General features: G+C 36.9%; 1 protein-coding gene across 2 annotated transcripts in view; it reads right to left on the minus strand.

Moving 5' to 3' along the window:
• Positions 1-14,563, minus strand: part of LOC144440080 (putative ATP-dependent RNA helicase ddx6) — a 37,061-nt gene that overhangs the window by 22,119 nt on the left and 379 nt on the right. For both annotated transcript variants that reach the window (XM_078129331.1, XM_078129330.1), the window contains exons 2-6: positions 12,707-12,991; positions 9,877-9,937; positions 6,893-7,127; positions 5,514-5,657; positions 269-363 (exon numbers count right to left, since the gene is read on the minus strand). In XM_078129331.1, the coding sequence (XP_077985457.1) occupies positions 269-363; positions 5,514-5,657; positions 6,893-7,127; positions 9,877-9,937; positions 12,707-12,795 (624 nt within the window). In that variant the 5' untranslated portion in view covers positions 12,796-12,991. The remainder of the gene's footprint in view (positions 1-268; positions 364-5,513; positions 5,658-6,892; positions 7,128-9,876; positions 9,938-12,706; positions 12,992-14,563) is intronic.

Here is a 14,563-nt window from a genome sequence, read left to right on the forward strand (position 1 = left end):
TTCCAAGTTTGAAAAAAAATCAGTCAAGTATCTCCAAGAAATGGCTCTGGATGGACGGACGGACGGATGGACAGACAGACGGAACCCAATCCATAAGTCCCCGTCCGGTGGGGACTAATAAAGCTTGCATCCACTATCTTTTGATACAGCTTATGTTAATAATGGCTGACAATAGAGGGGAGGGGGATTAAGGGTGTGGAGGGGAGGGTGCACCCATCCAAAAGGCCTTGAGGTGAACATTGAAGTGTAAATGAATTATGGTACTTACTTCATCTAAACATAGAGTTCCACATTTACTCATTTTGGCCACTCCTTTTTCCATTAAATCAAGAATACGTCCTGGAGTAGCTATCACTATGTGCACTGTCAGAGAATAACAACAAAGATGAATTCAAATTAAATCTAATATTCAAAAACACATTCCTTATTATTTTGCACCAGTGATTTTTTCCCCCCATCTTGACATGAAGCAAGTGATGTACACACTGAGAATTACTTTTAACTTGTTTTGTGACAAGCATATACAGCTTTAATTATGGTAGTTTGATTTGTCTAATGAGGTGTCTTTAATCTGTCATGCTACCTAACAACACAACCAACAACATTACACGATAATGGGCTGCGTCATGTTAAAACTGATGCACGACAAACGTAATTCCTTTGTTAATGGGGAGTCGGTAAGAGTTCATTTCATTTTGCGTGCATCAAAGATGCAATAAGGATTTTTAATTTGTACTAAAATGGAATCAAATGAGGCAACGCTATTTTTCTTGTGAAGAAATGACAGTCAGAAACTTTGCCAACATACATGGAGAGACGCATATTTTAGAATAACCATATGGCCAAGTACCCCCCCCCCCCCCAACCAGGGAGTGATGTACAATAAATGAGTGACATAAATAACCATGTGAATGCTACAAAAACATGATTTTAATATTCACCAACATCTAAACAGAAGTTCCTGAAATAAAGAGACTTTTTTTCCATTTGTTGGGTTGTCACAACTATAAATCCACCTACGCAAAGGTTCTAAGTTATGTCACATTGGGGTATAATGTGAAACTTGTATGAATGTAAATCCGGAAATTACAGATGAGATGTCACATGTTTGACGTGACCTCTAAACTTGAACTATAACGTGGCGTATTGCGAACGTTTATTTCAGCACTCCCAACAAGTTGATCGATTGACTGATGTTGATTCAGTCCTATTACCGAGGGTAACGTGAAAATAAAAAGTTTGATCTTCTAAAATAATTATTCAGCAATAATTTAGTAATTCCAAACAGGTTTGTATATGTTTTCATGTGATAGTAGTAACATGTGAAAGCTGCCATCAACATGTTCACCACTGTCATGGTGCGGTCGTCAAAATCAAAGTGTATAAATTACAGAAACGTGAATAAAAACAACTTGATTGAAACAACTTGAAGACTAAAAAGCATGAGAACTGGTAAATGCAATTTCCAGTTGAAGCTGTTTTGCAGAGACAGTAAAATGGTTTACAATTTTGAATTGCACTTGAGTTTGTTGTGTTTATCAATGTCGTGGTACATGAAGTAAACATACATGTAGGACAGGTCATTCATTTTCTAATTTCGCATTACAAAAGTTTGTTTTGAGGGGGAGGAGGAGGTTTAACCCTTTCACCACGAGAACCCGGTATACCGGGACACGCTAGGGCGCCCACGAGAACCCGGTATACCGGGACACCAAAGTTCATTCACCTTCATCGCCGTAAAACCGTTCAACGTCAGCTATTGCTGCAAAATTTGCTGCCATAACTAGTTCCACACATGCGTATTAGCCTTGTTTATCTATACTGCCATTTTGAATGCGTGACAGTGAACGGTAACTGAAGTACGGCCCAAAAAACGAGCAATCATAATTTTTATGTGCGTTTTTCGCCAACAAAATCGAATTTAAACATGGCGGAGGTAATTAACGGCTCCCATAGCATGGTCTACGATAGAAATTATGGCATTGTCCTTGGGTATTTCTACTGAATTTGACTCGAAATACATCGTTGAATACAAGTGTTTAGCTGTGGGAACATACTGTACTCGTCTGTAAGCATCAAATTCCAGCTTCAGTCTATTTGAGCTACCGGCAGCAATTTATGGTTGAATTTTTGAATGGCGGCAAATTTACGCAATCTTGTGACAGGTACCGACGCCCATACTAATGTCTTGGTTGTAATTTTTGGCTATAAAAAGGACTATTTGGTTTTTATTTCTTTTTGTTACGGCTCAATAATGTGTACAGGTCAGTGGCGAGCAACTTGTGCACGATCGGGGCAATTTTCCAATCGGATTTTTTACATGCGATTTTCAGCGTAAAATTCAAAAAGCAAAAAATTCCCCCCCCCCCCCTAACATTGTTTACAATGTAAATAAAGGTGCTGTTCATAGAAATTTTCATTAAATTTTGACTGTCGATACATTGTTTTATACAAGGACATGGCTGTATGAACTCAAAACAGTTTATGTATGGATCAGATTGCCGCAACGTTAGTTCAAAGTTCCGACTGTACATATTCGCTCTTGAGGATAAACATGTCGGCAAAATGCGCCACTTTGGCATCCCGATTCGGACTCGCATACTTCCAACTTGTGGGCATTTTTTATTGATTTTGGGCATAAATTTAGTGGTAATTTTTTGCTGTTCTGTCAAATAATGAATTATATTTATCTCAAACAAACTTTTCAAAAGGTATTGAGGTGACGACTTTAGATATTTTAGTACACATTCATTGCCGGTGCGGCACAGACTATTGCGTCAAAATCGGATTAGTGAGCCGTTAATTAATTTCGTTCAAATTATTATGACTGAAAATAACATTTTTAAAACAAATTTTCACCCATTTTGACCATACAACCAGAATATAGTAGTTTTGTAGGAACATGAATGTTGGTATTTTGTATTTTATTTGTGATATAAATGTATTGTTTATTTGTGATATGACAATAAATAAGCAACACAGTTTTTTAAACAAAATTTTATCATTTTAACCCAAATTCTAGCTGTATATGTGATGTTTGGATGTGTGTAATTGGAAGTGTAATGTAGAAAATTTATTTGGCTTTAAAACGATACCTAAGTTTCAAAGATTAGACAATTCTAAGTATTTTTATATCAATTTGATAACATAACACCCACTCATACTTTTATCATGTGTATGCTAATGAGGGGTCTAGTGAATAGCATACAGTCTCATGGGGAGAATACATGTAGTGGTGAAAGAGTTAAACTAAAACAAAGATATAACATCACCACTCAGACCAGAGTAATTCTGCACTAAACACCACTCAGACCACAGTAATTCTACACTAAACACCACTCAGACCACAGTAATTCTACACTAAACACCACTCAGACCACAGTAATTCTACACTAAACACCACTCAGACCACAGTAATTCTACACTAAACACCACTCAGACCACAGTAATTCCACACTAAACACCACTCAGACCACAGTATTTCTACACTAAACACCACTCAGACCACAGTAATTCCACACTAAACACCACTCAGACCACAGTATTTCTACACTAAACACCACTCAGACCACAGTAATTCCACACTAAACACCACTCAGTCCACAGTAATTCCACACTAAACACCACTCAGACCACAGTAATTCCACACTAAACACCACTCAGACCACAGTAATTCTACACTAAACACCACTCAGACCACAGTAATTCTACACTAAACACTGCTCTGACCACAGTAATTCCACACTAAACACCACTCAGACAACAGTATTTCCACACTAAACACCACTCAGACCACAGTAATTCCACACTAAACACCACTCAGACCACAGTATTTCCACACTAAACACCACTCAGACCACAGTAATTCCACACTAAACAACACTCAGACCACAGTAATTCCACACTAAACACCACACTGTAAACGATGTACCCTAAATGCATCACGATTCCGTAACACGAATGTCCTAGGTTCGTCAAACGAGGGCGCTGTGTTAAAATTTCATATAATCAGGGTTGCAGCCTCGTTCACAATAAAATATTTGAAAACCCGAGATTCTTATGATTTTTCCGATATTTTTCTATTCTTCCTCCGTTTTTTCATTGCAAAACTATTGATATGCAAATGAGAATGTCAAATTTACCTTTTTTTGGACATTTTTTGCTATCTACTTCGCCAAATCCACTTCAATCACTGCAAGGGCCTTATGGGTCAACTGGTAGGAGCAATGGCTGCCAAGGTATGATCATTTTGTTGTTTACGATGTAATTATTCTCTTAGAATAGACAAAATCATAAAAATCAAGGATTTTCCCCAAAATCAAGATTTATTATTCCAATAGAAAGCCAGGAGCTCATTTTTACGGATCGTACTATTGTAGAGTAAGGTCTAAGCTTTCCAATGGTATACAGTACACGGTACTTGGTATGTGTTTCCACAGACTAGATAGCATTTGAAACAGCCGATGTATTTTCTAATATTGAAATACAAAATGCAGTACTTAATTTGTCATTAATTTGTCATCGCAAAAAGTGCATGTAGTTCTGACATCGGATTTTCTATGCTCTTCCAGATGACAAAATCCAAATCGATGGAAGAGCTCTCTTCAGGCTCTGTCCGGCACTTCAGACGAAAGATCGAGTATAGTGGATGATCCACAGTAAGAACGACCGATCGCGATTTTGCGATCGTCAGACCCGGGATTTCGATCGGTATCACCACATGTGGCCAACATGGCCATAGAAGTACTACTGCATGTACTGCCCGAACTTGGGGCAAAAGACGTGGCTTCACGCCCACGAATCCTTGCTTCACAGGATTGCCTTTGTCGTTTGGAAAACTTCGGCATGACTTTAATTTAAAATACAAATTGTCGACACCAACAAATAAAATTCTTACAATAAAAATTTCAGAGTGAAAGAGTTTTCATAAGTGAATGTAGCACACATGCGACAAACGTCCGTACTCTACACTTTCGAAAGCAGCACTGAAAACTCTGTTCATCACCGGTCACCCTTACACCAGACCTCGGTTAGGCTGATGCACACAGTGATCGAACGCTGGAAGTTTTTGCCTGCGCAGTGCGTTCGTGAATGTCTCTCGTGAGTATAAATCGTACTGCATTGTGGGAATTTTACAGTGCAGTGCACCACTCAGACCACAGTAATTCTGCACTAAACACCACTCAGACCACAGTATTTCTACACTAAACACCACTCAGACCACAGTAATTCCACACTAAATACCACTCAGACCACAGTAATTCTACACTAAACACCACTCAGACCACAGTATTTCCACACTAAACACCGCTCAGACCACAGTAATTCCACACTAAACACCACTCAGACCACAGTATTTCCACACTAAACACCACTCAGACCACAGTATTTCCACACTAAACACCACTCAGACCACAGTAATTCTACACTAAACACCACTCAGACCACAGTAATTCTACACTACACATACATAATTTTTTCCTCCCAATGGATTTCTGATTGTACATACATACCTGGTTCATAAAGTCTCATAATATCATCTTTGAGGCTGGTACCACCTGTGGTTACCATCACTCTAGCACCCATGTGTTTTGATAACTGTTTACACGTATGACTCGTCTGTAAGGCCAACTCTCTTGTAGGAACAAGTACCATTGCTGTGTTAAACAAAAGCGCATTGTAGCACAACTGTTGAGGGTGAACTTTACTTTTCAGTAATGATTGTGTGGTCTTGTAGCTAGGCATATTGTGTTGTCTTGTAGCTAGGCATATTGTGTGGTCGTGTAGCTAGGCATATTGTGTGGTCTTGTAGCTAGGCATATTGTGTGGTCTTGTAGCTAGGCATATTGTGTGGTCTTGTAGCTAGGCATATTGTGTGGTCGTGTAGCTAGGCATATTGTGTGGTCGTGTAGCTAGGCATATTGTGTGGTCGTGTAGCTAGGCATATTGTGTGGTCTTGTAGCTAGGCATATTGTGTGGTCTTGTAGCTAGGCATATTGTGTGGTCTTGTAGCTAGGCATATTGTGTGGTCTTGTAGCTAGGCATATTGTGTGGTCTTGTAGCTAGGCATATTGTGTGGTCTTGTAGCTAGGCATATTGTGTGGTCTTGTTGCTAGGCATATTTGCATACATTTTTCTGTAATGATTGTGGTCTTGTACCTAGGCATATTTGCATACATTTTTTGAAAATTCATCACCATGCCTACCCATCCATGCCGTTATAGCAATACTATACACCATCATTTATTGTTGCTATGGGCGTGATCTTGTTGTTAGGCTTATCTAAATACAATTTTGCAATGATTATTTATTTACCTTCCCATCACTGGTGTTATACATCATTGTTAACCTGTTGCTATGGACATGGTGTTGTTACTAAGGTCATTTACTTAGTTTAAAATAATGTTTACTCATTTGCCTGTTCTTATAATTGTAAAAATACCTCTAATGGCACAGCTGTAGCAAAACTGTCATTGGCTGCTGGTACAGGCATGGCCTTGTTGCTTGGTATATTTGCATACATTTTTGGAATCTTTATTAATTTGCCTACCCTTTCCAGTTTCCATTTTTGCAATATATACTACCATTTAGCCATTGTTATGGGCAAGGTCCTGTTGCTAAGCATATTTGCAGACATTTTAAAAATATTTATCTACCCATCCCTGTTATCTTTGTAATATACATCATCTTGTCACTGTTGCTAAGGGTGTGGTCATGGCTGCTACATGTAGGACCAATTGTGTCAAATGTTTTCAACAATAACTGCAGAATAACACCTCCACAACCATCCCCACCAAGTTTCAACCCTATTCACCATGCAGTTTCAAGATACAAGTTTTTGACCATGGGATCACCACTTAGGTCTTCATAATATACTAGTCAGCTAGCTTACCTTGTATGTAGTCTTTGTGAGTGTCCACTCTTTCCAACATAGGTATGAGATATGCAGCAGTTTTCCCTGTACCATTTTTGGCTCTTGCAAGTATGTCCCGCCCTGAAAGTGCCACGGGAATGCTTTCTTCTTGTATAGGTGAGGGCCTTTCCCAGCCCATTTCAAAGATACCCATAAGTAGTTCACGTTTCAAACAGTAATCTTCAAAGTCATTGCCTTTGGTACGTGTAACATCCTATAGTTGCCAAATGGATGAGAATTAGTGATTTATTTTGGATTTTAATAGATAAAATAACTTTACTAAGTTTTCTACTTGTATTGATAATACAACAAGCAAACTATCAGTCAGAATAGCTCTGCTGTGGGTTTTTTTGTTTTTATAACATATTGAAGTGGTTCTGCTGTTCAGCTCTTCCACTATGCAGTTTTGTTTTAGCAAAGTAATAAAGTGGTTAGTGGTTTCATGTGATGACTTACACACACTGTAAAAAAACATTTCACACAGAAAGTTGGTAAATTATTGTACTTTTATATGATAGTTATCATTTTACAAAAATTTTTTTTTTTACTCTAATTTGAACTTCAACTGTCAGAGGTCGCGTTAACGCGTTATTTGTGCGTATTTGACGCATTATTTGACACTTGGGACGCCTTTTTTTGGATGTATGCGTCACTGGGGACGTGTCATAAACAGGGGACAAATGGGGCTTATGTAATTTATTGAGTTACAAACAAGGACTTGGTAAATGTAATTTATTGAGCTACAAACAAGGACTTGGTATATGTAATTTATTGAGCTACAAACAAAGACTTGGTATATGTAATTTATTGAGCTACAAACAAGGACTTGGTATATGTAATTTATTGAGCTACTAACAAGGACTTGGTATATGTAATTTATTGAGCTACTAACAAAGATTTGGTATATGTAATTTATTGAGCTACAAAGAAGGACTTGGTATATGTAATTTATTGAGCTACAAAGAAGGACTTGGTATATGTAATTTATTGAGCTACAAACAAAGACTTGGTATATGTAATTTATTGACCTACTAACAAAGACTTGGTATATGTAATTTATTGAGCTACTAACAAAGACTTGGTATATGTAATTTATTGAGCTACTAACAAAGACTTGGTATATGTAATTTATTGAGCTACTAACAAGGACTTGGTATATGTAATTTATTGAGCTACTAACAAGGACTTGGTATATGTAATTTATTGAGCTACTAACAAAGACTTGGTATATGTAATTTATTGACCTACAAAGAAGGACTTGGTATATGTAATTTATTGAGCTACTAACAAGGACTTGGTATATGTAATTTATTGAGCTACTAACAAGGACTTGGTATATATAATTTATTGAGCTACTAACAAGGACTTGGTATATGTAATTTATTGAGCTACTAACAAGGACTTGGTATATGTAATTTATTGAGCTACTAACAAAGACTTGGTATATGTAATTTATTGAGCTACAAACAAGGACTTGGTATATATAATTTATTGAGCTACTAACAAGGACTTGGTATATGTAATTTATTGAGCTACTAACAAAGACTTGGTATATGTAATTTATTGAGCTACTAACAAGGACTTGGTATATGTAATTTATTGAGCTACAAACAAGGACTTGGTATATGTAATTTATTGAGCTACAAACAAGGACTTGGTATATATAATTTATTGAGCTACAAACAAGGACTTGGTATATGTAATTTATTGAGCTACAAACAAGGACTTGGTATATGTAATTTATTGAGCTACAAACAAAGACTTGGTATATGTAATTTATTGAGCTACAAACAAGGACTTGGTATATATAATTTATTGAGCTACTAACAAAGACTTGGTAAATGTAATTTATTGAGCTACTAACAAGGACTTGGTATATGTAATTTATTGAGCTACTAACAAGGACTTGGTATATGTAATTTATTGAGCTACTAACAAGGACTTGGTATATGTAATTTATTGAGCTACTAACAAAGATTTGGTATATGTAATTTATTGAGCTACTAACAAAGATTTGGTATATGTAATTTATTGAGCTACTAACAAAGACTTGGTATATGTAATTTATTGAGCTACTAACAAAGACTTGGTATATGTAATTTATTGAGCTACTAACAAAGACTTGGTATATGTAATTTATTGAGCTACTAACAAAGACTTGGTATATGTAATTTATTGAGCTACTAACAAAGACTTGGTATATGTAATTTATTGAGCTACTAACAAGGACTTGGTAAATGTAATTTATTGAGCTACTAACAAGGACTTGGTATATGTAATTTATTGAGCGACAAACAAGGACTTGGTATATGTAATTTATTGAGCTACAAACAAAGACTTGGTATATGTAATTTATTTATCACGGATGAGATCATTGAATGCTTAATATTTCTTCGTCCATACATCCCTAGATGCATCCCCATTAATTTCAGCCCAATCTGCTCAGTAGTTTTGGAATTAAAGATTTTTGACCTAAAAGACATTTTTAGCCCCAATTTGCATATTACAGATGGAATCATCACGTCATGAACAAATCTTAATTTACACCCCCAAAGAACGTTGTTCTCACCAAATTTCAGACCAATCTGCCAGGTCGTTTTTGAGGTTTTTGACCAAAAATGACATTTTTTAACTCCGAATCACACACCTATGATATGATAATTTTGTTTGGAATAATTTCCCAACTAAACACCACAACTAATGTCCCCAACAAATATCAAGGTGGTCTGGTGGTTTTTGAGTTTGTCATCAACATACACACATACACACACGCGCGCACACACAGACACAGACACAGACACACACACACACACACACATAGACAGACAGACAGACAGACAAGACACAGACAGGCTCTAATGGTAAACCATTACATAGATGGTGTTACAGACACCGCACCATGCCTATACCACTACTGAACCATATCAGTTCAGTTGTGCTAATAATAAAGTCTATGTACTTACTGAAGTTTTTACTCTTCTGTCTTTGGGAGGCAACTTCAAACTCTTCTTCCAGTCTTCATCCCTGTTACATATGATGCAATGGTAGAATGACTTGTTAACTTGACCCATGATGCAATGGTAGAATGACTAGTTAACTTGACCCATGATGCAATGGTAGAATGACTAGTTACAACTTGACCAATGATGCAATGGTAGAATGACTAGTTAACAACTTGACCCATGATGCAATGGTAGAATGACTAGTTACAACTTGACCCATGATGCAATGGTAGAATGACTAGTTACAACTTGACCAATGATGCAATGGTAGAATGACTAGTTACAACTTGACCCATGATGCAATGGTAGAATGACTAGTTAACAACTTGATCCATGATGCAATGGTAGAATGACTAATTAACAACTTGACCCATGATGCAATGGTAGAATGACTAGTTAACTTGACCCATGATGCAATGGTAGAATGACTAGTTAACTTGATCCATGATGCAATGGTAGAATGACTTGTTAACAACTTGATCCATGATGCAATGGTAGAATGACTAGTTACAACTTGATCCATGATGCAATGGTAGAATGACTAGTTAACTTGATCCATGATGCAATGGTAGAATGACTAGTTAACAACTTGACCCATGATGCAATGGTAGAATGACTAGTTAACAACTTGACCCATGATGCAATGGTAGAATGACTAGTTAACTTGATCCATGATGCAATGGTAGAATGACTAGTTAACAACTTGACCCATGATGCAATGGTAGAATGACTAGTTAACAACTTGACCCATGATGCAATGATAGAATGACTAGTTACAACTTGATCCATGATGCAATGGTAGAATGACTAGTTAACAACTTGATCCATGATGCAATGGTAGAATGACTAGTTAACTTGATCCATGATGCAATGGTAGAATGACTAGTTAACAACTTGACCCATGATGCAATGGTAGAATGACTAATTAACAACTTGACCCATGATGCAATGGTAGAATGACTAGTTAACAACTTGACCCATGATGCAATGGTAGAATGACTAGTTACAACTTGACCCATGATGCAATGGTAGAATGACTAGTTACAACTTGATCCATGATGCAATGGTAGAATGACTAGTTAACAACTTGACCCATGATGCAATGGTAGAATGACTAGTTAACAACTTGACCCATGATGCAATGGTAGAATGACTAGTTAACAACTTGACCCATGATGCAATGGTAGAATGACTAGTTACAACTTGACCCATGATGCAATGGTAGAATGACTAGTTAACAACTTGACCCATGATGCAATGGTAGAATGACTAGTTAACAACTTGATCCATGATGCAATGGTAGAATGACTAGTTAACAACTTGACCCATGATGCAATGGTAGAATGACTAGTTAACAACTTGATCCATGATGCAATGGTAGAATGACTAGTTAACAACTTGACCCATGATGCAATGGTAGAATGACTAGTTACAACTTGACCCATGATGCAATGGTAGAATGACTAGTTAACAACTTGATCCATGATGCAATGATAGAATGACTAGTTAACTTGATCCATGATGCAATGGTAGAATGACTAGTTAACAACTTGACCCATGATGCAATGATAGAATGACTAGTTAACAACTTGACCCATGATGCAATGATAGAATGACTAGTTACAACTTGACCCATGATGCAATGGTAGAATGACTAGTTAACAACTTGATCCATGATGCAATGGTAGAATGACTAGTTACAACTTGACCCATGATGCAATGGTAGAATGACTAGTTAACTTGACCCATGATGCAATGGTAGAATGACTAGTTAACTTGATCCATGATGCAATGGTAGAATGACTAGTTAACTTGACCCATGATGCAATGGTAGAATGACTAATTACAACTTGACCCATGATGCAATGGTAGAATGACTAGTTAACAACTTGACCCATGATGCAATGGTAGAATGACTAGTTACAACTTGACCCATGATGCAATGGTAGAATGACTAGTTACAACTTGATCCATGATGCAATGGTAGAATGACTAGTTAACAACTTGACCAATGATGCAATGGTAGAATGACTAGTTACAACTTGACCCATGATGCAATGGTAGAATGACTAGTTACAACTTGATCCATGATGCAATGGTAGAATGACTAGTTAACAACTTGATCCATGATGCAATGATAGAATGACTAGTTAACAACTTGACCCATGATGCAATGGTAGAATGACTAGTTAACTTGATCCATGATGCAATGGTAGAATGACTAGTTAACAACTTGACCCATGATGCAATGGTAGAATGACTAATTAACTTGATCCATGATGCAATGATAGAATGACTAGTTAACAACTTGACCCATGATGCAATGGTAGAATGACTAGTTAACTTGATCCATGATGCAATGGTAGAATGACTAGTTAACAACTTGACCCATGATGCAATGGTAGAATGACTAGTTACAACTTGATCCATGATGCAATGGTAGAATGACTAGTTAACAACTTGACCCATGATGCAATGGTAGAATGACTAGTTACAACTTGACCCATGATGCAATGGTAGAATGACTTGTTAACAACTTGACCCATGATGCAATGGTAGAATGACTTGTTAACAACTTGACGCATGATGCAATCATAGGAATCTAATCGAGATTTTATGCGTGATTGACACCATGGCATGGCCTCGACAACACTGCAAGATTTAGGGGAAAATGTTTAGTCACAAAATGTGACTATTGTCAATAAATTAGTCGCAACACGACAAAGTTTGGTCACATATGCAACTAAAATGGTGGCAACCTTGAGCCCTGACATGTATTACAAGTACTTACTTGGCAGGATTGGCATTTGGTACTGGTACTGGTCCTGGCCTTGTAGTAGGTCCAGTATGATTAGTCATCACACCATCCGCAGCTGCCATCTTCTTTTTTAATTATAAAATAAAAAAATGCTATAATAATTTGCCTGCTAAATAGGCTCAACAGTCTCTTTCTGTACAATATACAAGTTGAATAGTTTTGAAAAATAATGTGTAGGAATAGATTGCCACAAATTAACAGTCCAGTGTAAAATCACTCTGGTACTGCAAGTTGCTTTGGAAATATTCTGTCCGGGATCTGGAAAAAAAACACATATGACAAGCAATTAGTACATATATGCACATACACGTAGCCAAGGTATACATATTATGATTGAGGCTGACTGCAAAGATGTGTGTACACACAATTACAATATGACATGACCAGCTAAATCAGTATTCCCTACCAAGTCAAATTTATAGGATAACAAAACATTTGCATAGGTCAAAGGTCAGGGTCTTAAAAAAGAAAGCTTATATTTGATATGGGTGTAGGCACTTAAATAGAGTCACTACATATAGTACCCGCCATAGTTATGATGTATATTTTGCAATTTAAAAACAAATATGGCTGCCATTCGGTCATATTTGTTTCGGTCATAAAACAAAGTGGTGTGCATATGTCTCACATAGTATGTTACCTTTGTGCCAGGTTGGGTTGAAATTGGTGCATGTACAATATTGAGCTAATCTGTTTGCATGACTTACTGTTGTCCGTTTTGCAGCTCGAGTGAATGTAAGGTAAGAATTGACAGAACAGACATGACGTAGGTTGAATATAATGATTTAAAGTTCATTGCTGTATTTCATATCGTCATTAGCAAGGGTATGGGTGGTTTTTATTCCCCAAATCCTTGTGAATGAAATACATGTATGTTCACAGTCTCAATGTTTGAGATAGGGAGGAACCATAGCGGAGGGCTGAAGTGTGAAAACCATGTAGTGTACACATCCAGAGCTAGTTTCAGTTGTGTGTACATGATACAATAGTGTTAGTCTAGCTCCTGATGAACCCTATTCTGTACTACATTATCTTCATACTACACCGTCTAGTCAATTCTGTTACTCTTGCACAGAATTCTGTGCTCCCCCTATGGCGTTCATATAAACATGATGATGTCATCATGTCCCCACATGATGACAGACTGGAGGTGGAGTCCTGGTTGGACATTTACATACATATCATATCAGTCCTAGATCCTAGAAACATGAGAATGATGACAGCCTCTCAATTTGTGATGGATTACTGACATGCGCCGTTTGCGCTTCGCCCACCATGGGGTTAAACCACAATTAACGCCTTGAGTAACGGTATTGACTAGACGGCATAGTATCATCTACATGTATGATGATAATGTACATGTAGTATAGAATACGGTCAAGGAACTAGACTACAATAGTGTCAAAAACCATATTATAAATTTTAGTATCCATCCTTACCTTTGCCTCATCTACAAAAGGATACAACTGTTATCTATGTTATGAAATGTTGTAAAACTAAGCTATCATTTTCAGAAGTTACACCGCACATGTTTTATTCCGACGCTGAAATGTGGAAATGACAACACAAACATGCACCAACTACAGATGACACATATGTTAACTTTCAGAATGAAGCTAGTGTACGGACATATTAAAGAAATTTATCGCATAATGCAATAAACTACTACTCGTGGATTAATCTTAAATTTGATATTTTACATCTGCTGTTTCGGATATTTTATTTTTACACGAAAACTATCCTACAAAAATTAACTTATGCAAGTTGAACAACGTTGCTGCGTGAAAACAATGTCAAATAAATACAGGTTTCAACTTTAAAACGTTGTTT

Source organism: Glandiceps talaboti, chromosome 9, assembly GCF_964340395.1.
Source record: "Glandiceps talaboti chromosome 9, keGlaTala1.1, whole genome shotgun sequence".
In the NCBI taxonomy this organism is placed as follows: Eukaryota; Metazoa; Hemichordata; class Enteropneusta; family Spengelidae; genus Glandiceps; species Glandiceps talaboti.